Here is a 24,661-nt window from a genome sequence, read left to right on the forward strand (position 1 = left end):
ACTGGCACCTGATCACATAATCCCCGTTCATGGATAGCTAGCCAACACATTAGCTTAAAAGGATGCAGCCCCTGAACTGGAACACAGACCTAGTAATAGATAGGACGTGCTGCAGTGCAGCATACCTGCTTGTGCGGGGAGCAGTTGAGTAGAGGTCAAGGTCTCGTACCTCTGAGGTGCATAACTCCCGGATGCCATAGCAGGAGAGCAGCAGGAGAGCAGCAGGAGAGGAGCAGGAGCACGTGACCGTTGCCACCCAGCCCCCTTAATTGGTATACAGATGATCAGGTGTCCCTCTGACAGGAGAGACTTTGCAGGCGGTGTTTAACACCACTCAGTCCACTCATTTGTGTGTACATCACTGTAGCTGGAAATCCATCGCAGCTGTTATGCAGGCAGGTAGAAGCCACACGGTGATTTTAAGAAACAGTATGTGTATAAATATAACTACCAGACAGTAACATTGTTTTTGTTTTATTAATATTTTACGAAACAATTGTATTTTCTCGGTACTTCCAGCATTAGGGTCATACTGCTTGCATATTTAGTGCAAAAACCTACAGAGCTGGTTCATAGTCATACATTTCTGCACATATTGATATTGGAATTCACTGGACAGTCAACCCAGAAACTCTGGCATTTAAGCTGCAGTCCTGCCAGCAGGGGATGGCAAACCATCACACTGAATGGAGTTTCACTCGAAATAGAAGAACCTAAACTAACATCCCCACGCTCACAGGACTACATTAAGGGCTACGGGACAAAGCAATCAAAGTACATGTATTTTCATGCGAAAAAACAAACATTGAAAGGTATCTGCTGTTAATACAAAATTATTTATTTCACATCAAGAAAGACATGGAGTGTTCTGCTGACTGAGGCTAGGTAGTTGTAAGATGTATGCATGTTACATACAAGCACTGGAAAATCTTGAGAAAGCAGCAGGGAGATTTGCTGGCCACACATTACAGTGGATGTAAGGCAATATTCCAGAAGCCCCGCCCACCAGAGGCCACACCCACCAGAGCTCTCACCAATATGGCCGAGGTTTCTGCAGACAGAAGGAACCGTACTTAATGTAAAGGCAACTCTGCAAGCAAAGAATTAGTAACAATTAAACTGAACATTTTCACATTTGACAGTGTATGTAAGTGGTGAGTTAAAAGTCTCACAGATTAACAGACAGATGAATGGGTGCAACTGCAATCCTGCCCTGGGTGAGTGGTCAGCAGGAGGATGGATACATGAATCCCTAAGACAATATTACACAGTGGACGTCACACCCCAAGCAGCTCACCAGTGAACTCACCAAGACGCATTTGGGGATGATAGCGTTCCAGCTGCCACTTGGTAAGCAGCTGACCTTCTGCGCCCCCTGCAGGCTAAAGTTCTTTCTACATTTGATCGTTATGGTGTGGCCAACAGCTACGCGGTTGGAAGAGAGTGTACCATTTTCTACTTTAATTTGGGGGCATTTTATCTCTGGAAAAAAGCAGAAAAGGAGAAGTTGTGCTACAAAAAGAAGCTGACGATTAACTTTACAGCTACTGTGTTAGCAAAATAAGCGACAGGCCAGACTCCACCACTGCTGCCGTGTTGGAACAACAGGGGCACGCATACACGCACACACACATGATTGTAATTATTTCATTTTTATGGGGAAAACTAAACTAATCACAGGATGGCGACCTTAACCCCTAACCGGGCCCTAACCTTAACCATGAGTAACCAAACGAAATACAAGACTTGGTCTTATTTGATTGCATTCACAGATCTTTGTGGGGACCTGAAAAATGGTCTCCACAATGTCAAAAAAAAAAAAAAACAGGTCTTCAACACATTGTGGGGGACATCTGGTCCAAAAGCTCCAAAAATATTTAAACGCGTTCGCAGCCAACCTGCAAATAACCGAACCTGCGAGTGTCAAGTTCGCAAACGCGAAGGGGCCGCTGTACTGCCTAATTTCCAATTATCTTGGACGATGTTGCCGTTTTTCCACTGCAGATTCTTTGTCCCATGTTTTTTGAAATCACACCTACTTTGCAAAGAGCTCCCCTACTTGCATTAGTATTTCTGTGGGCAGTCTATCCGGTCCAGGATCCTGGGTGTTTTTGTAATGTCTAACTGCTGAAAAGGACCTCTGGAAACCCGGTTCATCAGTCTGGATAACAGTAGACTGGGGAGACCCTCAGGTTAAAATGTTCTACCCAACGTTCCATGACTTGTTCCTTATCCTTCAGTAGTAGGTGTCCATTGGTCGACGATCTGCTTTTGTGGACAGTAATTTTATTGGCAAATTAAATACTGTATTATCAGTGTTTGCATACGTTTCAATTTCAGTGCCTTTTTTAGCCACCAATAATTACCTACAAGTTTCAGTTGCCTGTGTCTGTGCTCCTGTACTTTTCCATAAAGAAAGGAGTTCCTGGGAGTGATGGTTGGACAGAAGAGCTGCATGGATTGTGTGCTTCTGATGAAGTTGCTACATGACAATCAAAGTGTTATTAAACCAGTCCTGGTGGCAGGTCTAAGTATGGTCCAGAACTTGAGGTGGCTTCATACAATTTTGAGCTCAAGTCCATGGTTATCATCCTCTGAGCCAGAGAGAAATTATTGGAGCTTCGTGGAATGTTTGGCATGCAGTCCCAGGATTCCAGAGAACGACAGCTGCGTCCTTCCCATGGCTGCTACTTTTTGTGTGGCGAACACGGCTTCATCTTAAGCTGAGATCTACTTAATTAATGTGACCACAAGCTAAACACACAGGCACACACACACACGCGCACTCAGATACCCACTTGTGCACTTGGGCTGGGCTGGCTTCCACTTCCCATTGACATTGCATGTCACACTGCTGCTCCCCTCCAGGACGAAGCCCTTGAGGCACCGGAACGACACAGAGTCTCCGTACTTATAAATCATTTGAAAGCCACTGGTCTTCTCACCATTGCGCACATTGGGACTCGAACAGGTGATGTCTGTCAGAGACATAAAATTGATTCAAATCCTTTATCCCCCGGGAGGGGGGGGGGGTGGCTGCGGGGCCCCATTTGCATCAGTCCCAGTCTCTGGAGGGGGGCCTACCTTGGCACATTGGTGCTTTGGAGCTCCACCTGCCCTTGTGGGTGCAGTGAATCTGACTGTTCCCTATAAGCTGCCCTCGTAGGCACTGGTAGGTGACCACTGTCCTGTAAGGGAACATGTCTTCGATCGGTCCGGACCACTCCGCATCGACCACACTGGGCGGCTCGTCACACTGCACGGCTGGGAACGCACACAGACACATTTAGCTCCCCCAGCCGGCAGTTCTACAGGATATCCCCTGCCCCTCTGCCCCTAGCAGGGTCGAGAATGCAGCTCAATGGGATTCACCTTCACAAACAGGATCCCTGCCATCCCAGCCCATCTCCAGGCAATGCCTGTAAGGACGACCAATGAGCTCGTATCTGGGGAGAGAAGGGGAGGAGCATCACCTGCACTGGATACTGTGAGGGCTAGGGGTCAGAGTTCACGGGTTTAGGGGTTAGAGGTTACAGTTCAAGGTTTAGGTCATAGAGGATATGAGTAGGGGTTTAGGGGTCAAGAGTTAGAGGTTAGGGGTACAGGTCAGGGTTCAGGCAAGTAGGAGCTTAGAGAATTCAGCACAAATTCACCTGCTACGTAAATCATCTCCCCAAGGAGACTTTGTGAAACGTGACCTTCAACTGCATCTTAGAAAGCATGTGAAGCTCCTCGCTACATCAGCTACAAGTGTCTCCCAAACACTCCGATTTCTGGATCCGTGTACGACACCAAATCCAGGTCGAGCTTCCAGGATGCCCAATACAAGATAAAGACGCTGTCCGCGCACGCAGAGGTGACCTCTCTCCAAGAGAGAGGAGGATGCTTACCCCTGATTGCACACAGCTGTAGCCTTATCGCCAAACTCGACCCCCTCATAATTGTAGCGGCCGTTAAGGATCTCCCCTGCAGAGCCACAAACCTTCCCTGCCAGGGAAGCAAAACACAGAACAGGAACGAGTCTGTTTTAAAACATAATGGCAGCATTCAATGCAACACCCCCCCCCCCATTCTGCATATTGCATCAATTCACATCAGTTGTAATTCTGCTCCAAAACTCTCGCACAAGCACTGTACCTTCCAAAACCAGTAGAGGATGCAGTGACATTTCTGCTGTTGAAAATGCAAAACATCTAGAAGTGTGAATGATTAAGACTATAACATCTGCAAAAGCACTGGCTGGTTATATAAGACTAATATCAGTGTCCTGCATCACTGTCGAAACACGCTAGCAGCTGCATACATCGCCACTGCAAATGCAACTATGCATGTATACAAAATACATACTGAAAAGGGCACATTTCTTAGCCTGAGCTACATGACAGCGACGCAGGATGACCATGGTAACGACGTAGTTACACTGTCAGGTTTTGTAGTCATTTGCACTCTGTCCACGCGACAGGGTTTCTTACGCTGGCATTTCATGTAAATCCGTGTCCAGTGGCCGTCTTTGCACTCGCTGATGCGTGTGCCCAGGGTCCTCATGTACCCTATGGCGCACTGATAGGCCACGCGGGATTTCGGCGGGAACAGCCGCTGTGCTAAATCTATGCCGATGGGGTGCATGTTGGGGTAGGAAGCAGGAGGGCCACAGCCTTTTGAGACACGAGAGAAGCGGAGTTGTCAGTTAAAAAGCACCCCCATGACCACCCTGACCAAACCCCACGTGCTGGAACACTGCAACTGAAACTGCACTGTGAAGAAATTGCAAAAGCAGTTGCACCCAGCTACATAGAAAGACACGCAGCATAAAAGTAAACTTTTAGCAACAGCGACCTCTATCTGTGGAGGGCAGGCACTGCGGAGGCTGGGGGTCCCATTGCCCGTCCGGACCGCAGGCGATCTCTTTAGGTCCGGTCAGGTCAAAGCCATCCCTGCAGGCGAATCTCACAGAGTCTGTGGGTCTGTAGGAGGTGCCGTTTCCGCTAATCATCATCCCGTTAGCCACAGACGGGCTCAAGCAGTTTATCGCGGGATGCTCACCTGAAACGATATACCAGCATAAACTCGACACTTTCCAGCTTCACACAAATGTTACTCCATCCTGATTTATTTCATAAATCTGCATTTAAGGGGCACCGAAGGAGAACAGAAAGAACAGAATCCCCCAGTGTGATCGAAGGAGCCATTTAAGAAGCACGGAGGCAGACTGGACGCCCCTGCACACTGTGGTTGAGCGGCGTCCACAGCCTGTCTAAGCACCTCACGAACAGCAAGCCTGCGGTAGTAGTGTAACCTAAGCCGCAGTTGTAGAAGATCCGCTCGCCAAAGAAGTAGGAGCTCCGTGGCCGAGTGGACTTCTTGAGTACCGTGAGGTAATCCGGCGGTGGATCTAGGCACGACTTCGACGCTAGAGTTGCGTAAGGGCAGCGGGAATTAGACATTTTCGCGGCGCGTCTATTCTAAAACCTACTTCACTGCTTGATTAATACTACTACTGGCCCACCCACTACTACTACTACTAATAATAATAGACCTCGTAAATTATTTTTCACGTGTATTCACATACACGTATACATACATATAGTACAATAGACTACAGTTATACGCAGGACACCTAGCTCATTTTAATAGTATAATTTAATTCCGAAACCCGTTATCAGAAAGGACTTAAGTACAGAGCTTACTTTCGGCATACGCTATTAAAAGAGGTAGCAGCAGCAGGAGAAGGTGGCCTCCCTGATCGCTCGCCATCGCTGTTTTCTTCACGATTCTCTCTGATCCTGCGCTTTATACAGCAGCCGAGTGCGACGGTGTCCGAAATCCCAACAGCTAGCGGAAACGCCCCCTACGTGCTACATATGAGGGGATCCTGTTGTTTTAGTCTTTTGCTCCCAGATTACGTAACAATCTTCCACTGGCGCTGAGGTCGATGGAATAAATTTGTTGAAGTGTAAGCTCAAGAAACATTTGTTTAGGATGGTCTTTGTATAGCTTTGTCACACGTCATTTAATTATACTGTTGTTTTTTTTTCCTTCTTGACACGCGGGTGACAGAATTAACTAAAGTTCATTAAATATTCTCCAAGAGCGTCCACAACAGGCAGGCGCAGCAATTATTGTGTAAAACCACAGTGTTTTGTTCACAAATAGCGTCATGCCATTTTGCAACCATCACGAAAGATTACCGGTAACAAACATGTAACGCAGCCAATGTGAGGAAACAGGTGAGTCAAACACCTACATTCACGGATTTCAACAAGTTACACTTTATTCAAGCTGTAAAATTACTTACATTTTTCTAAGATTTACGTTGAACACGACATTCCACATTTTTCCCAGTAAAAATAAATTTACTAATAAATTTCACATGTTACCTCCACACACACAAAGGTGAGATTAAAACCCTCCGCGGGCGAGGCGAAGGTCATCATTTAACTAGTAATTAATGATTTAGTAGATATTTCAATCGTTATTGCATTTGTTTGACTATACAGCCGCGGAAAAAATGAAGAGACCGTTCTATATTTTTAAACAAATCTGCATTTTTAAATCCTAGTTTAATCGTGGTTTTGCTGGCGGAAGGCTACGCTGAGCAGCAGGTTGTTTTCAGGTTCAAAATTTCTAAGACAGCAGTACACAAACATAAGGTGAAGCAGGAGACACTGGGAATGACCAGAAACCAGCCAGGTAAAAGGCGGAAGCAACATTCTAAGGCCAGAGATGACCGTTAACTTATTTGACAGTTTCTCATGAATCGAAGGATGACATGAAGATACCTTAAAATGGAACGGGAAACATTAAGTGCAGGTGTGAGGAGCACTGCAAGGACAGGTCATATCAGGCTCCTATAAGCTGGACTGAAGTCCCATAAAGAAAGGAAGAAGCCCTTCATTAATGAGAAGCAGGGAAGAACCAGGCTACAGTTTGCAGAAATATAGATTTTATTCACAGACGCATGGCCATAAATTGAGAAGTGAGTGAAACAAAAAATGATACACGAAAGATTAATGTCGCGCTGACAGCACTGTGTGAGACATTGACATATAGGCCTAATTTAAATGCTGCCCTTGAGTATCACCCATAAACCATTTATTGTGTAAGACGTTGACTGTATGATTGAGCAGCATGTAGGCCTAATCGATAACACGATCCTATACTTCACACCTCTTGTCTTACTTTGTCCAAAATATCCATCCATCCATTTTCCAAGCCGCTTGTCCTACTGGGCCGCGGGTCAAAATATCCATCCATCCATCTATTTTCCAAACCACTTATCCTACTGGGTCGCGGGGGGCTCAGAGCCTATCCCGGAAGCAATGGGCACGAGGCAGGGAACATCCCAGGATGGGGGGCCAGCCCATCGCAGGGCACACTCACACACCAGTCACTCACACACGCATTCCTACGGGAAATTTAGCAAGTCCAATTAGCCTCAGCATGTTTTTGGATTGTGGGGAACCGGAGTAAGTGCAAAATATGTCCATTAAATAAATAAAAAAACTTCCCTTCACAGTATATTCCGGTACAGCTTGTGCCAATTATACAAAACCAGCATTACACAGCTGCTAGACTGGAAATCCACAATAGTCTATTAATAGATTTACATAAATGGCAGTGTGCCTAAAACAATCCCATGTCGGTTTGTAGCACAGAAACCATGCAGTAGGCTACTGCACTAGTTGGATTCGACTGTTATTCTTGCATCCAATGGCAAATGAGTCTTAATAAATATAATCTTCATTCTGACTTGAATCAAATAACAGCACGCCATACAATTCTCCTCTCAATACTCTAATATTACTTTTGCGTTAAGAATGATGATTCTCTTTAGCACAATATCTTTACGCGTGTTTCAAACTTAAAAATAATGTGTAGACTCATTTAAGATGCTTGTTGGTGACAAATACACACAAATGAAAACATTTGTTGTATTTGGGATAAAGGAGGGTCCTGCGTGGCTTGTGAGAAATGCATCATAAATGCGTATCTCATTCCTGTCGGGGTGCCGGCTAGTTTAAGACAGGCCTGAATCTCGCTGGAAAGGAATAATGAGCGCAAATCATCACACCATGAAATGAAAAGCAAAGACCTATACAGAAATTCTTCGACGGCAGCCAGGTGCCACCCATACGATATCTGGAAACAGAACATTCTGTTTTTTATTTGTTATATTTGTTATCTGCCCCACTGATGGCTATTTATAATAATTATTATAATCTGTCCATGTTCAAGCATAACATCCGCCTACATTGTACAAGACAAAGACACTGCCTCTGATAGTGCACATGTAATCGCTGTTGTTTGTCGCGCTGATCCCACGCTGTCTGGTGGGTCATAGCCCGCAGCGTGCGGTTAAACCGGGTGGTACCCGAGGGCGAACCCTGCATTTACGGAGCACGGGCGTTTTGCCAGCCGCCTACTTTTTCCTCACGACTTTTGCGTAACACTGACCACAGGGCTCATACAACAATATCCATAATCCCACTTCCGCCAAACGGAAAAAAACTTAAAAACAACGAAACCCAGCAGACGCTGCCCAGCCCATAAGACAATGACTTAGCTTCAGAGACATAATAAAAAAAAAAACCAAAACCGTTTCCTGTGTGACCGGTTAGAAGCAGAAGACGCGATCCCGTAAAGAGGCAGCCTTTCTTGTCACCCCTTCTCGGGGACAGCTGGATGAGGTGCCGCTGGACACGCCGGCCTGCTTCGGGAACACCCTCCTTTCCAGACATGAGGCAGCGTCTCCCGTGCTGGCAGGCTCCTCCGGCTGTGCTCTGTAAATGGCGAGAGGGAGAGACAGGTCGTCAGCGGCATTTAATTGCCGAACAATCAGGCCTCTACATGCTCGCCAGAGCACTTAATGCCGATGGCCACGTGCAGCGCTGCACTGCTCCCATCTGTCTATGGCGATTTCACTGAATCCACATGGACACACTCAGGCTCACACTCTGGGTTTTCGGCCTCAGTTGCACCTGTGTCACCCTTGTGTGTCTCAGGGGGTTAGGATGCTGTGCCGACCATCAGGCTGTTGGTTCAGATCCCAGAAGCAGCAAAATGATCTCACCACTGAGCACTTCTGCGTTGCTTTAGATTAAAGTGTCTGGCAAGTAAATTGTACTGTAATACAAGCATTATTCTATACTAGGACTGACCAACAACAGAGGTGGTATTTTAATTAGGGGGTGCAAAGAGCAAGTGGAACAAAAAAAGAATCAAAAACATCTGTTGCTACATTCAATGAGAGCCATTTACACCAGATTTAATATTTACTTTTCTTGTAAAAGAGATGCCAGCTAGCTAGTTAGCAGCCAGATGGTCTGTGCTACTGAAGTGTTTTAATATAAAAACTGGCAAAATATGTTTTCTTCTGCCCTGGGGGTGGGGGGCCTCTCAGAAATCAAGTGGCCCAAGGGCCTCTGTCCACACCCACCCTGGGGTGATGTTCACCACCACTCATAGCACGCATTTGCACGGGGTCCCCTGTTGGCACAGATAGTCATTGCACTAAAAATTTTAGCAAAAAACATGTTCCAGAAGATCATTGCTAGCTAGCTGGTTAAAAACAGGGGAGCCATAAGTGGGCGGGGGGCAGGGGGAGTGGTAGGATGATTCCAAGGTCCCTGAATGTTCCAAAAAATTTGGAACACAATTGGATTGGCGTGGGCTGGGAGCCCAACATGATATTCTTTCAATGGGGGGGGGGACCAGAGTCCCACCCCCGGGAGTAGAAACTATCTTCCACGGAAATTTCATGCTCTCATGTAGAACTTCAGAGCTACTACCACTTGGAAAGCCCACTTTGTACCATTTAAAGACATTTCAAACAGACTTTAGTGGAGTAAATGCAGTCAGGATACTGAACCTAAAAAGAAAATCCAACCAATGTACACATCACATACATATCACAGATGTACAGTGTATGTACGTATATATACACATACACACACATTCTTATTTGTTTTGCTTGTACAAATTGGGTAGCTAAAATATCATTTTATGTTTACATGTACCAGAAATCTCAACAGGATCAGTCACTGCCTTGCCCCTTTCCGCTCTCCCATTTGGCCAGCAGGCATCACTGGTCATCCTGTTTGTTATTTTGTGTTTTGGCACCTTTCTTGGTTCCTATTGTTGTCCCATTGGGGGGGGGGGGGGTGAGAACTATTGCTTACCTTCAGTCCTGGACTCAATAATATTCAACATTTTGCTTGAGCCCCTTGTTATATTAACTTGTATTTGTGTTTCTGTGTCTTGGTTCTTAGTTATCCATACTCAGTTATGTGCCGTTCGCTTACATCAGTGGTTCTCAAAGTCGGTCCTCAGGCCCCACTGCTCTGCTTGTTTTCCTGCAATCCCTGCCCCACACACAAGTCCCAGCTGTCTTTCAGCTTCTGATTGACTGAACACACCCGATCCAGGTAAGCAGCAGTATGTAAGGCAGGGATAGCTGGAAAACAAGCAGGGCAATGGGTTCCAAGGACCGAGTTTGAAAACCACTGGCTTACATGCTTTGTACCTCCTAGTGTTTGATTTCTGAGTCCTTAGTGCCTGTTAACAACCATCACCTGTTCCCTGTAGTACCTAGTTGGTTGTATGTAATTGGTAATAGCCCACACCTGTTCCTTGCTGCAACCTCTTCATATTAAGTGCCTATGTCCTGTTCCTGTGTTGGTCACGCTGCTGTGTGTTTGTTCCCGTGTGTTATCCTGTGATTCCTTATGCTTTAGTTCTAGCCTTGGTTTAATTCTTTTTACCTTCCCACCTGTGATTAATCTCATCATGGACCCTTTTGTTTCTGGTTTACTTCTGAGTTTAATTTATAATAAATATCCCTTTACTGTCAGCAAGCTGCACTGGGATCATCATTCAGCATCATTTCAGATCTTTGTTTGCCAAATACATACCAAGGATGTACAAAGGATACACAAAGCGTGCTGCATTTAATTGTGTAACTTTTAACTCTAAATGACGTGTAGGAAGACAGGCTGCGTGCATATGGAACATCACTTTTGTGGCTGATACCCCGAACCATCCCAAACAGGATGGACAGCGATCAGCTGAAATGCCACCAATATGCTGTAACCACCAACAACACTTGGCGAGATCTTTGCCAAGTACCAGCTGTCTGTGGAGGGGCAGGGCTTCCGGTCGTGGCAGACATGTGACCAAGAAGTGAGGGTGAGTGAGGATTATGGCCTGGGGATTCTCCTCAGAATCTCCCCTGCCGCACACAGACACACGTGTACCAGAAACGCTTTAGCTGTGGCACACAGACTCACTCATACAGGAAATGCTATGAGCTGCGTCACACTGACACAGTGGAACATCTACGGCAGGATTGGGGAGGCAGGCCCAGGAGACCAGGTGGCGTCAGGAACGGAAGGGCGGATAAAACCACAGCCAGCATGGGAGATAAAGGCCCTGGGGACCTTATGCTGCACTGGGGCCTAGGTCCCCAGGCTGGGGGCACTGACGGGCGTCCAACGATGTGCCCGCTTGTAGTAAGGAGCAGGAGCCGCCTGTGTGCAAACACCGCAGCATTAAACGGATGCGTGTTTGGGAGGTGGCAGACAGCCATTCTGAGAGGCGGTACAGGCAGATTGCACAGTCTGCTGGTGTCTAGCAGAAGAGCAGTGTGGAAGAAGGAGTGGCGATGGACTCCGTGTCTATGGAATCCCTCAGAGACACGCTCAGACCACAGACATAGAAAGATGGGTGATTCCCGGCACTGAAAGGGGAAAAGGAGGGACAGGGAAGGAAGCAGAAAAAACAACACACAAAGCAGATAGCTCTAATGGACTGCCAGTAGCCAGGGGCCAAACCAGCTAAATCAAGTTCAGTAGTTTTATAACAGCACTTCAGATAAACAATGATCATCACAATGGTGTAATAACTGGAGATGACACGGATATGGAAGCCATGAGTAGTCAAAGCAAACCTGTTACCAAGATACTGAGGAGGCGACACAGATATTATAAAAAGAGCCAGTCTGACATTCCATTTCTGATGGATTTATAAGTGGGGCAGGGGTTGATGGTGGGGGGGACGTTAGGCATGTGGTGGGGAGACCAGCACTGCGTTACAGTTAGAGTGATCACAAGCCAGCGCTGTCCCCAGCAACACTAACTTGGCTTTCTGGAATTGCTGCCCCCTCTGGCGACTCGGACAACTGCAGGGCCCCCGGAGAGGGGGTGAGGGGCAGCCCCGACTGGCTGTCAGTGTTGCAGCGGGGGCGCTTGGCCTGCTCGTGACTGGACAGGGGGGTGAAACTAATCCGCCGGGGGAGGCCAGGTAGGCAGTTCCTCTGGGCCAAGTCCTGATTAAAGGAGAGAGACAAGGAACATTAAAAGAGATGGAACAGATGCAGGTGAGTGAGTCCATGCAAGCAAGCTGAGAGGCAGCTCTACCAGGAGAGGGCGCTGGACTTTCAGCCTGACTGACACAGCTGGATGCTTGCAGGTAAAGGATGCCAAAGGCACAGCAGCTCAGGTCAGGCAAGCGAGGAATAGGCTGGCAGAAACATCACAGGGGTCACAGGGGTCACAAGGGTCAAAAAGCATTACACAAAGTCACAGACTGGTTGGGATTCGTTAAGCTGGCACATTGTGAGATGGCCAAAGAGCGGGCACACTGCGGGACAGCGGGCACACTGCGGGACAGCGGGCACACTGCGGGACAGCGGGCACACTGCGGGACGGCCAAAGAGCCCAACATTGGCCCCTGAGAGAGACAGTACTCTGGTACATAACAGTACGTCTTGGACCACTTTGTATTGCCATGTTTCTGCCTTTATGGGACACTGTGTGTCTTGGAGTCACATGGCCAGGTGGACGTAGCAAAGACGACCGGCAGGCCTTACTGTCAGACGGTCCCGCTGGGTGCTCACAGCCTCCACCTTCAGGTCGAACCTGTCCACTTTGCAACCTGCATGATAGGGTAGGATGATGATGTCTGTGTCTGCCCCCCCCCCCAGAGGCCGGACACCTTCCTGGTCTCTTACCATAAGCCACTGGGGTGAGTTTGAGGACCTCATGGAGAGGGCAGTTCAGGTAAGGCAGCTCGTCTGTGGAGGCAGACGGTGAGGTCAGTGCCCCGCATGACTGACGGCGAAAGCTACGGCACCACAGACAGCTCAGAAACTGGAAAAAAGAGCTAAAGTAACATGACTGATGTTTGAACAAGAACATAAAAACAGGAAGCAATCTCCTTTTCCGCTAGCAGATGGATGTCTGCAGGGCACTAAAAGCAGCAGCCACACCCCCTCCCCCCCATCCAGACTGAAAACAAACTATGCTCATCCCTGAGAAACACAGCACTTATGTTTATTATCTGGGCCGCCAGCTCAAAAGGAGAGTGAGCAGGGAGTGAGAGGGCAGTGAAGAGTGAGAGGGGAATGAGGGGGGAATGAAGACTATAGTGAAAGGGGAGTGTCAGAGGAGAGCGAGGGGGTATCAATCAATCAGACTTTGATTAAATAGACTTTTCCTGCAAACTCAATGCAAAACAATATCAACCAACAGGAACTCACTCCAAGAGAGGAGTGAGAGGGGAGTGAGAGAGAAAGAGTAAAGAGAGAGAAGTGAGAAGGGAATGAAAGGAGTAGGAGATGAATGAATAGGGAGTGAGCGGAGAGTGAGGTAGGACTCATAGTCTGTGTATCTGAAAAGAGGAAATGGGAAGAGTCTGAGGGGCTCTCAGCAGCGCCCCTAAGGGTCGGGGGTGGTAACGGCCTCACGGTGCCCCCTGTGTCACCAGCGGACGTGTCCCCCAGCAAACCTGCACTTTTGTCCAGGAAGTAGGCCAGCAGGCAGCGCATGGCGGCCTGGTGGCAGATCACCAGCACGTTGCCCTGTCTCTCTAGCTCCATGATCACGGGTTCAAGCCTCTGCACCAGGTCCTGGTAGGACTGCAGACAAACAGCGGCTGTGTGTGAGGCCTCGCAGCACAGGCGGGGCACGATCAGGGCAGGCCAGCGTCAGGTCACCCACCTCTCCGCCTGGGTAACGGTAGTGGTACTTGTCCTGGTTCCTGAGCGCAAACTCTTCTGGGTAGGAATCCTCGATCATCTCATAGGTCATCTCCTCACAAACCCCCTGAGAGTATGAAACACAGGAGGGACTTTCTCAGTAAGGTGGGATTTTGTTTCAACCAACCAGCTGAACATAAAGTGTCACAGTCACATAGTGTTCAACTGGTTGGTTGAAACAAAATCCCGATCTGGACTTTTACTCCCTGGACCTGAATTACCCAACTCTGCCTGTGCTAGAGTTACCATACAGCCATGCTAGGTGCTACCATATATCCTTGCTAGGAGTTACAGTAACTGAGCACAGGTATACAGTAACCCCTGGCATAGATATGCAGTAACCCCTGGCATAGATATACAGTAACCCCTGGCATAGATATACAGTGACTTCTAGCATGGATATACAGTCACTGAAGCATTAAGCGCCTGCAGTCAGCCTTAGTGAAATGTCACACAGCGCGGGGACGGGGGAGGAGGGGGCTCTGACCGCGTCAATCTCGTTGAGGATCTTCCACTGCTCGTAGGGCACGCCCAGCTCCTCGGCCGTCTGGATGGTTCTCCTCAGTTGACTGGTCCAGACCTTCAGGTCTGGGAGGCTCTGCTCCTCAATGAAATCCCGCAGAGCATGGGAGAACTACGGGGGGAGGGGGCTGGTCAGCATTCTGGAAGATGGAGATGGAGAGGCGGCATGGGGGCAGCGGAGGAGGGGGCCGTACCTGCCTCCCGCGCGGGGAGAGCGCGGAGTCACCGCCGATGCGGCCCTGCACGTTGTGCTCGCTCTCGCCGTGCCGGCACAGGTAGATGGAGTGCGAATGCACGTGGATGTTCATGAGGTAGTAGACGATGCGACTCTGGATGTAGTCCTGCACTTGGTTGACGAGGAAGCGCTGGCCCACATTGATCACCTTGATGAAGGACTTGTCCCTGACACGGAGGGGGAGAAAGGGGGACAGTATGTCAGGCTGAATGGAGAGCGGAGCACAAGCTCAGTCCACAGCGATCCCTCCACTGAGCAGTTTGCTGCTGCTTCCTCTCATTTTCAAACCAGGACTTTCAGTTGACGTGATGATTTTCTCCATGTGATATTTTTCAGCCAAAGAATACGCTAAAAATGCTACAAATAGTGATTTTTCAGCATCTCAGTTCGTGACACATTGTATTACACAGCACTTTCCTCAGCACACTGAACAAATACAGTAAAACCTAATTACATTAAATTTTATTGAATAAAAATGTTCTTTGTTACATGTGTAACTGTTTTGTGTTGTTCTCAAGATGTTTGGGGAAAATCGCTTATTGTTTTTAGGTTTTCCTAATTAAAATAACAGAAAAAACGTTTTTGGTTTATGTTTTCCATAAACTAATTAGTAATGTAAATCAACAGAAGGCTGTACAGATGTGGCCAAAAGATATGAGAATGACAAGTATCGGTTTTTACAAAGTTTGCTGCTTCAGTGTTTGTAGATCTTTTGTCATATGTGTCTATAGTATAATTCCAAGCATTTAAAAAGTGTCAAAGGCTTTTATTGACGATTATATTAAGTTACATCCCACCAGGGTGTCAATTATATTAAGCAGCCTCTGCACTGGTGGTGCCCCGACCCTGCAGCTGAATCAACTTTAGGAGACAGTCCTGGCGCCTGCTGGACTTTCTTGGGAGCCTTGAAACCTTCTTCACAACAATTCAACACAACAATTCTCCTTGGAGTTCTTGATGATACGATAAATGGTTGATTTAGGTACAATCTAACTAGCAGCAATATCCTCGCCTGTGAAGCCCTTTTTGTGCAAAGCAATGATGACTGCATGCGTTTCCTTGCAGGTAACCATGGTTAACAGAGTAAGAACAATGATTTCAAGCATCACCCTCTTTTTAAAGCATCCAGTCTGCTATTCTAACTCAGTCAGTAAGACAGAGTGATCTCCAGCCTCGTCCTCATCAACACTGTCACCTGTGTTAACGAGAGAATCACTGAAACGATGTCGGCAGGCCCTTTTGTGGCAGGGCTGAAATGCAGTGGAAATGGGTTTTTTGGGATTAAGTTCACGTTCAGGGACATTGTAATTAATAGCAATTAATCTGATCACTCTTCATAACATTTTGGAATATATGCAAATTGCCATCGTAAAAACTGAGGCAGCAAACCATGAACTGATCAGTGCTCTCATGGTACATCACTGACTCCACCTAGTGTACTATTCATTGTATTGCATCAAAATAATTCCTTATTAGACCTGCTCCATCTTCCACGACCATCAATCCAAGACTGAGTCAAAATAATAATTAACTAATAATAAGCAACCAAACGAAATAGAAGACTTTTGACATTTTTCCTTTTTTGATTGTATTCACAGATTTTCATGAAATTGAGGTTTTCCAAATGGGGACCTGAAAAATGTCCCCAAAAGTAAAAATGTTTCAGGTTTTGTTCCCCAAATGTGATCTATGCAGACACCCACACATACAGACACCCACAAATTATCAGGCTATCCACAAAATAGAGACATTAATTCATCTAAACATGTTTTTGGACTGTGTAACGAATCCCAAGTGGACATGGGAACTTGCAGACAGAGCAGAGCAGGAATTGAACCCTACAGATGAAGCCAGAGCCTACAAGCAGCCATCTGCATCAAAGAAATAATGTTAAGATAAGCAAATAGATGATGCTTTAAGGGAACGATCAGCATATAAAAAAACATACCTATCGTATTCATCTGGATCCAGAGCTTGGTAGGTGACCTTGTAGCATTCGATCCTCTTGAGGAAGTCATCCATAACTCGCTCCCTGTCTCTCTCTGGGTAATCTGGGCTGGACACCTTCACATCCTGGGGAAAAAAGAGCCACCACAGCTAAAGTGACATGCTGACCTTTCATCTAAGAACCCAGAAGGACGTCAGGTCAGGTCCCATGGAACTTACCAAGATATTGGCTGCAATCACCTCTGGGTCATTACACACTGACTCCACGAAAAACACCTGGGGAGAAACATCAGGAATATCACACATCATGGCCCTCGTCTCCAGGTGGGACATTCAGCCCTTGAACAAATCTTTCGGCAAAGTCCCCCGCTTTTGTATAAGTCACAGGATTTATAAAAAGCTGGCTTTGGAAACCAACAAAAAATGATAACTAGTTAAAGCAGACAGACTTTAACAGAGAGGATCAGTAATGAGTGTGTTTCTGTGCGCTTGGTAGAGCTGGGCGACAGTATGAGAGAGAGAGAGAGAGAGAGAGAGAGCTGGGCGACAGTATGAGAGAGAGAGAGAGAGAGAGAGCGCGAGTCGGGCGACAGTATGAGAGAGAGAGAGAGAGCGCGAGTCGGGCGACAGTATGAGAGAGAGAGAGAGAGAGAGAGAGAGAGAGAGAGAGAGAGAGAGAGAGAGAGCTGGGCGACAGTATGAGAGAGAGAGAGAGAGCGAGAGAGAGAGAGAGAGAGAGAGCTGGGCGACAGTATGAGAGAGAGAGAGCGCGAGTCGGGCGACAGTATGAGAGAGAGAGAGAGAGAGCTGGGCGACAGTATGAGAGAGAGAGAGAGAGCTGGGCGACCGTATGAGAGAGAGAGAGAGAGCTGGGCGACCGTATGAGAGAGAGAGAGAGAGCTGGGCGACCGTATGAGAGAGAGAGAGAGAGAGAGAGAGAGAGAGAGAGAGAGAGAGAGAGAGCGCGAGTCGGGCGACAGTATGAGAGAGAGAGAGAGAGAGAGCGCGAGTCGGGCGACAGTATGAGAGAGAGAGAGAGAGAGAGCGCGAGTCGGGCGACAGTATGAGAGAGAGAGAGAGAGAGAGAGAGAGAGCTGGGCGACAGTATGAGAGAGAGAGAGAGAGCTGGGCGACCGTATGAGAGAGAGAGAGAGAGCTGGGCGACCGTATGAGAGAGAGAGAGAGAGAGAGAGAGAGAGAGAGCTGGGCGACAGTATGAGAGAGAGAGAGAGAGAGCGCGAGTCGGGCGACAGTATGAGAGAGAGAGAGAGAGAGAGAGAGCGCGAGTCGGGCGACAGTATGAGAGAGAGAGCCGGGTGACCATATGGGAGAGAGAGAGAGAGAGAGCGAGCCGGGCGACCATATGAGAGAGAGAGGGAAGGCTTAGTTTAGGGACCCAACAGATATATCATTTTGCTGATCCTGGGAATGGAATTAGGCACAATGTTCTAACCCACTGAGAGACACCCCAACCCACATGTTCACATTTAGTGTCTTCTCTGTGCACGTTTCCCTTAGGCATGTTTTCTATGTATTACCTTAAGTGCATTTTCAATGCGTGTGTTCTCAAAGTGGGTTTACCTTAAGTCTGTTCACCATAAGCATGCTTTCTATGCATGTTACCTTAAATGCATTCTCCTTTGCAAAATCCAGGATGAGGTCTCTTCTTTCCCTGGTGGTGTTAGTGGCATCAAATACCTGAAACATGCCCAGCATCACCAGACTGACTCATTAAACCCCCAGAGAAACGAATCAAGATTCAGGCATCTTCCACCAGACAGACTTAAAGTTAGGCGTGGATAGTTCAGGTCCAGAAAGTAAAAATCCAGGCCAGGATTTTGTTTCAGCCAGCGAATCGATTACTCTGTGATTGTTGCTCTTTATGCTCAGCTGCTTGGTTGAAAGACAATCTTGGTTCAGATTTTTACTTTCCGGACCAGAACTATCCACAACTGCTTAATGTAAATATGAGTACATTCCACCAGACTTCTTAATCTTAATCTGAATGCTAAAACTCTGGCACTAAAAGGCACTTAATCATAAACAGGAATAAACAGGATTACTTACAGCGATCTGACCTCCCTCCTCGCCCAGGTAAACCTTGACATCCTGTAGGGCCACCAAGGCACACTGTCTGTGGGAATAAGGGTCCGAACAGCAGCTGAGGGACAGTCTTACTTATTACCACAGCATAGCACAAATTACAGACTACCACAGCTGCAGTGTCAACACCTACCTACTGGACACAAAGGAAATATTTCAGTAAAAAGTGGGGGGACCTATGCACACTGAACAGAACGTCCAAGAGCTTAGTAACGATTGGGGCCGGACCCAGGTGGCCCCCAATGACCCAGCATGCTGCCGATCCCCCTTCAGAACCCTTCTTCTAGGACTTGGACAGGAATCCACCCGAATCAGCTTCAGTCCACACCGATTAGAATCTCCCAGAGACGCAGTCGAGGTGGGGGGGCAGACCATTATGCTTTTTACCTCCAGACACCGAGTCAATGCGTGCAGTGTGACAGCACAGACCTAGAACTGGAGTTTCAGCATTTTTGCCAAACCTCTGCATCTGACACCACTGACCGGCCAGACGTATGTAATCAAACTCCAGGTAAAGTGGGGATGTTCTGTTTGGGCCTGACCTCAGACACGGACTCAGCCTCCTCCCCTGCCTGGACACCGCCAGCACACAGGGGTCGCGACCAGACTGCACCCGAGCTTGCCGCGGTCGGTACCCGCCTGCTTGAGGTATCTGGTGCGTTTCTCTGTACAGACGCATTCGCCAAAGCACATGGTCAAGTCTCTGCAATGATGTCACGCTTCCAGCACATTCTCTGCATTCACCAGCAGCACAACTACCAACACCACCACAGGATGGCATGGAATTGGAAGTGTAATATGGCTTTTCTGACGACTGACTTGCCCAACGCTGGAGAGTCACAGGTGAGGTCACTCCTCCAATCATCACATTTCCCTCCAAAACACCAGATTTGCTCTGTGTAAATGGGGTGGAGCGACACACAAAATGTCTCCTCCTAGTGTGCGCCGGACACAACACCGACGAGTGCGAGAGAGAAGGAATAGTGAAAATGCTGGGCGGTGTGTGGCACTGTTAGGGCCCTGTGCCAATGCTCAGAAGGTCACTGGTTCAAATCCCGTGCTTGGCAGAGTGATGCTACTGTTGTGCCCTGGGGTAAGACCCTTAATCCCAGTTACTCCAGATGAATTCCCCATAAGCGTGAATAAAGTATCACTGTTCTATTCTAAATAAAAAGACAAAGCAATGTGCCTCAAAAATGCAACAGCAGTATACGTTAAGTATAATAAATCACAAGCCTATTTATTTCTGTCTGTGCCATTTGTTTTTGACCATGTAATCGCATATTTCTGCTATAAGCACTTTCATGTACCCTTAGGGATTAATAAAGTTTATCCAACCGTACATGCACCCAACTACCAAGATAGCTACATATCGTGGCTGCCACTGACATTGTGCATGTCACCATGGATACACTGCCACACTGGACAGGAAGTGTTTTTGGCTTCAGCACGCGCCCAACTCGCTGGGGCCATACCGAATCCTCGCACTCACTTGCGAATCTTCATGGCTTCCTCGTTGTCATGTCTGAAGAAATCATAGGACTTGTAGGACTTGACAGCCTCGCGCCGATACTGGCCCAGGTTAAACACTGTGGGGTTATAAACAGGATGGGCTGAAGCCTTCGGTTACGCATCATTTCCTGACATGCAATCCTGATGGCATCATCATGCCAGACAGGTTCAACTGCTGCTGACGTCAACACAGTGCTGTCCCAGACTAACCTTTACATCTTCAGATTGCTTACCCAAGACAGTCAGTGTGCCAAGGGTGGCAATCAGAATGACAGACGCATGTTTCTCTCACTATCATGTTGGACTCTTGCCAAATATGGATCTTTCATGTTAAAATAACATGCAGATGTCCTACCTCTCATTGGTATGTGATATGTGATCAAATCCCAGACTAGCTCGACATTTGGTTTGAGTGACCGGATCACAATGTGTCCTCATGGTCGTTTAGTACTGTCTACTTGCGATCTGTTCGCCCAAGACGCATTTTAAAACCAAGTGTAAACAGGGTCTGTGTTGTTGAAAGCGACTCGGTGGGATATTGGGTCAGGGCCCATCGGGACCTGTAACGTGTGCACTCCCCCCCTCCACCCCCTCACCTTTGGTGGGCACGCCGATCCAGTTAAGGTAGCGAGTGAGCTTCTTGGACATGTAGGTTTTGCCGCGTGCTGGTAGGCCGATCATCACGATCATGGTGGGCGAGTTGGTCATGTGGGAGGCCCATGCTACAGTACACACACACACACGATAGAGGATTTAATTCAATTCATTTTTATATAGCGCCATTCACAACAGAGTCGCTCCAAGGTGCATTAAATGAGTCATTAAGAGTAATACAGAACAGAGAAAAGGAAAGACAAAAAAAATATGAAGAAAGCCAGAACTCCCAAGTAAGGAGAGAAAAACTTCTGGGGGTATTAGGTCAACTGGCCCCCCTCCTGGGCATGCTAACATTATTGAAAACGGAAAAGAGTGGACTTGCTTGCTAAAAGCAAGGTGAAAAGGATGAAAGACATCATGAAAACACACGCACAGACGCTCCCGTGCCGGTTTACCAGAGGCTTCTGCTTTTACCCTGGTGCCACAGAGATAATTCAAAATGTCTGGTTTCTCTGATGTTACTTAAGTGGCTGCCTGCATCTGTGTCTTACACTTTATATCTGTAACACAGATAATTGACCCAGCAGAGCTACTCCTACAAATAGCCACTTCAACCGCTCAATAACATGGTTTTAAGTGCTAAATTCCCTCTCTTTACTGCTGTATTTGTCCATGTATCTGTTAATTAGTAGGTTCCAGCAGGTAACCCTCTCGCTCTGCCTCCAGTTTTAGGTGGTGCAAAGGCAACCATGAAGCTTGCCTGGACATCTCCACCCTTCAGCTGCAAGGTTGGAGCAGTACCGGACCTATATGTGCGATGCTGGCTAATGGGGAATGGACCAGGTTCTGGGTAATTCATGCTTCTGTACCCAGCTCCGGAGATCCATAATCCTTTCTCACACCATGTCACAAAGTCACCACCAAACTACACCTACGCACAGCGATCCCTGAAACCTCAAGACCACATCAAAGCTGGTGCCTGGTGCCTGGCTCATCAGCTCCCAAATGCTTATTAAAGTGACAGAAATAGCAAAAATAATCAGTGAGCATCTATTCTGAATTCAAATGCATCTGCAAATGACCAGCCAGGCAAAAATTCTCTTATGGTCCCTTTAATGTTAAGAGTGTCCTGGTTCCATAAAGACAGGAAGGTTCACAGGCCTCTGTAGAACACAACCTCTATATGGATACACACCTCAGAAAGCCATCCAAGCATGCTGGAACAGCAACACTCAGCCCACCAGTGAGAGGCAAGACACGGCACGCTGTTTACATACCGACTGCGGGCACAAAGGCGGGCACAAAGCGGGGGGGGGCTCACGTGTGTCTGTGGTGGGTCTGACACTTACAGCCTGTTTTCTCCTTCACTCTGGGCTCCGTTCTCTTGCTTTCTGCTGAGCTGACCAGCTCAGCACCTCTGTGCAGTGCAGTGGCCATTACACACATATACCGGGTCTCCACCAGGGTCCATCGGAGGGGGGGGTCCTATGTGGACGGGGCACCCATCTCTCTGATAAGAAGAGATCAGTATCACTAACAGATTTTGATACAGATCAAAAATTCATATACAGTCTCCATGCCTCAGTTTAATTACAACTGAAAAGTGTTTAAACTTAAACTTTACCGAATCAGTTACATAAATAAAGACAAACTTTTGTTCATAACACACTTTCCGTACACAGATCTTAACTTGAAATGCAGCCAATCAATGTATTATTAAATCTGATTAGGGCAGAAGACATGACTGTTACCGTCACTCGGGGCTTGCCAACTATCACGCATCTGGCCTGACACACACAAGCTTTCTGTTTCTCACGGTCACGCAAAAAATCTCACGACTTATCAATATCAGTCCATTACAAATTTAAAATTAGCTACACCAATAACGCTGGGGTACTTTGAAAACCCTACAGATTATTTACAAGGTGATAAAATTGAAATAGAAAGTCTCTCGCCAGCCAGCTGCTCAAAGTTGGCAACCTTGAATGTCACTAACAGACACGCAGAGGAAGTAGGGGGAAAGCACGCGGTAAAGTAAGAAATGCGGAAAAAAAGTGCATGGAAAGTACAACGCGACTATAAAGCATTATCTAGTCGGGGTATTATCTGAAAAGCAGACGGGTCCGGCAGGTAGATGCATGTAAGCAAGATTTAAATACACTTACATGTGCAGGTTTCTGTCTTACAGTCGGTGAATTGATTAATGCGCGCAAAATTAACCGCGATCAATATCCATAAAACGGCATGTAAACAGCACTAACCCACGGCTCACCTGATCCACACCCGCCGGGCACCTGATCCACACACCGGAATAGTCTGTACGCGCTCCCAGCCCACAGTCCCTCCTAATGAATCTGCTCTTCGGTATGTTCCCTCCCTCGGCTGCCGCCTCCTCGCCTCAGATGCGCTACACTGCCCTAAACCAGAAATGGAACTCCCATCTCTCCGGTCTGTCTCTCCTCGTGGCCCTGCCACACGGTGCCGGTAACGCGGGGCAGGTTGGGGGCGTCGGTCGCCGGCCGATGGCCAATAGGACGCAGCCGCCGTGCGCGAGCCGAGGAGTCGGTAGACGCAGCCTCAGTACCTAAACGTGCCCTTTCACTGAAGCAGTGAAACAAATAACATGCGTCTGTAACAGAACACTTACTTATACATCAGGATTTTAAAGGAATGGTAAAGCATCTGAAATAAATCATTTAATCTAAACACGTTTATGCTTTAAAACGTAAGTTATTCAGTCACAGCGGTTACACTCCCCATATTCGTAAGGACTTCCTCATACCCCCAAGAACACATTTGTGAAAGAATCGGTGAATGTATTCTCTATGATGGACTGGCATCCAGTGCAGTGTGTTCTCCCTTGCTGGAAACAGGCTCCTATCTCGATCTTTCCCTCAAATATACTTCTGTAATTATAAAATATGCCTCTTCCCCAAAACCACAGAGAAGTTCAGAAAGATTAAGACAATTCCCTACCACAAAATATACTTTCACATAAAACCACTAGCTGGTGGGGTTGAATCACTGGCATTTCAAACAGAAAAAAATGTGTAATTTATAAGTAAATTCTTGTTGGCTCTGCCACAATAGAGAAGGACATGGATTGCCAGGAAGGACAAACCACTGTAGACATTTTATCGCATTGAAATCAAACAGAGGTGGGTGTACATAGTGATTTACCTGCTTAGTTGAAGGACAGAATCTGCTGTGTCACTGCTTTTTAAACCACTGTATTTATACAAAATGATTAAAGTGATTACTTAAACTCCGCAGCTAACTCCTCATTGGTACTGTATAGTAATTAGTATCCCTATCAGTTATGTGGGGGTGATCAGAAGGTTGCTGGTACAAATCCCATTCTCAGTGTATCTCTATGTTTGAGCAGAGCCCTTAACCCCCACCCCAAACATGCTCTAGGGGTGCCCCCATCTCTGACCGCAGTCCACCTGTCCTGTCTGTGATCCACTGATAAATAAAATATAAAATTATAATGAGATATAAAGAGATTAACACTGTACCGTAACACTGTAGGATGCCTCCTGGACGCCTCCTTGGTGAGTTCTGGGCATGTCCCACTGGGAGGAGGCCCCAGGGAAGACCCAGGACACGCTGGAGAGACTATGTCTCCCGGTTGGCCTGGGAGCGCCTCAGGATTCACTCAGAGGAGCTGGACGAAGTGGCCAGGGAGAGGGAAGTCTGGGTTTCCCTGCTTA

The 24,661-nt window shown here is 47.3% G+C and overlaps 2 protein-coding genes across 7 annotated transcripts; both read right to left on the reverse strand.

Annotated features, from left to right (window-relative positions):
* Window positions 1-458: 458 nt before the first annotated feature.
* LOC125712854 (complement receptor type 2-like) lies at window positions 459-5,865 on the reverse strand. 2 transcript variants are annotated; one of them, XM_048983364.1, is made up of 9 exons: window positions 5,688-5,865; window positions 4,837-5,043; window positions 4,473-4,655; window positions 3,891-3,987; window positions 3,373-3,446; window positions 3,085-3,264; window positions 2,799-2,978; window positions 1,298-1,482; window positions 459-1,051 (listed from the first exon to the last, which is right to left on the reverse strand). In XM_048983364.1, the coding sequence occupies exons 1-9, from the start codon at window positions 5,752-5,754 to the stop codon at window positions 1,031-1,033; spliced, it is 1,194 nt and encodes a 397-aa protein (XP_048839321.1). In that variant the 5' UTR covers window positions 5,755-5,865; the 3' UTR covers window positions 459-1,030. The 2 variants fall into 2 exon arrangements, with proteins under 2 accessions (XP_048839321.1, XP_048839322.1); XM_048983365.1 differs by having other exon boundaries at window positions 1,310-1,482; window positions 5,688-5,860.
* A 465-nt stretch (window positions 5,866-6,330) lies between these two features.
* On the reverse strand, window positions 6,331-23,464 carry LOC125712853 (6-phosphofructo-2-kinase/fructose-2,6-bisphosphatase 2-like). 5 transcript variants are annotated; one of them, XM_048983361.1, is made up of 16 exons: window positions 23,210-23,464; window positions 22,298-22,458; window positions 20,948-21,073; window positions 20,332-20,428; window positions 18,804-18,870; window positions 18,360-18,434; window positions 16,956-17,012; window positions 16,738-16,862; window positions 14,749-14,956; window positions 14,520-14,666; window positions 13,995-14,099; window positions 13,783-13,912; window positions 13,007-13,069; window positions 12,866-12,930; window positions 12,134-12,322; window positions 6,331-8,780 (listed from the first exon to the last, which is right to left on the reverse strand). In XM_048983361.1, exons 2-16 carry the CDS (start codon window positions 22,392-22,394, stop codon window positions 8,463-8,465), a joined length of 1,869 nt encoding a protein of 622 aa, XP_048839318.1. In that variant the 5' UTR covers window positions 22,395-22,458; window positions 23,210-23,464; the 3' UTR covers window positions 6,331-8,462. The 5 variants fall into 5 exon arrangements, with proteins under 5 accessions (XP_048839318.1, XP_048839315.1, XP_048839316.1 ...); XM_048983358.1 differs by having other exon boundaries at window positions 23,221-23,463; XM_048983359.1 differs by having other exon boundaries at window positions 23,114-23,240.
* Window positions 23,465-24,661: the final 1,197 nt, after the last annotated feature.

Source organism: Brienomyrus brachyistius, chromosome 18 (genome assembly GCF_023856365.1).
Source record: "Brienomyrus brachyistius isolate T26 chromosome 18, BBRACH_0.4, whole genome shotgun sequence".
Classification (NCBI taxonomy): domain Eukaryota; kingdom Metazoa; phylum Chordata; class Actinopteri; order Osteoglossiformes; family Mormyridae; genus Brienomyrus; species Brienomyrus brachyistius.

Coding starts and splice junctions, on each gene's coding strand:
- LOC125712854 (XM_048983364.1), bottom strand. CDS start 5,754: ATGGCGAGCGATCAGGGAGGCCACCTTCTCCTGCTGCTGCTACCTCTT. Junction 5,044..5,687: donor TTTAATAGCGTATGCCGAAA/GTAAGCTCTGTA, acceptor ATATCGTTTCAG/GTGAGCATCCCGCGATAAAC. Junction 3,447..3,890: donor ACAGCTGTGTGCAATCAGGG/GTAAGCATCCTC, acceptor TTCTCTCCCCAG/ATACGAGCTCATTGGTCGTC.
- LOC125712853 (XM_048983361.1), bottom strand. CDS start 22,394: ATGTGTGTAATGGCCACTGCACTGCACAGAGGTGCTGAGCTGGTCAGC. Junction 18,435..18,803: donor AGGAGGGAGGTCAGATCGCT/GTAAGTAATCCT, acceptor GGCATGTTTCAG/GTATTTGATGCCACTAACAC. Junction 14,100..14,519: donor TCCTCAACGAGATTGACGCG/GTCAGAGCCCCC, acceptor TCATACTCTCAG/GGGGTTTGTGAGGAGATGAC.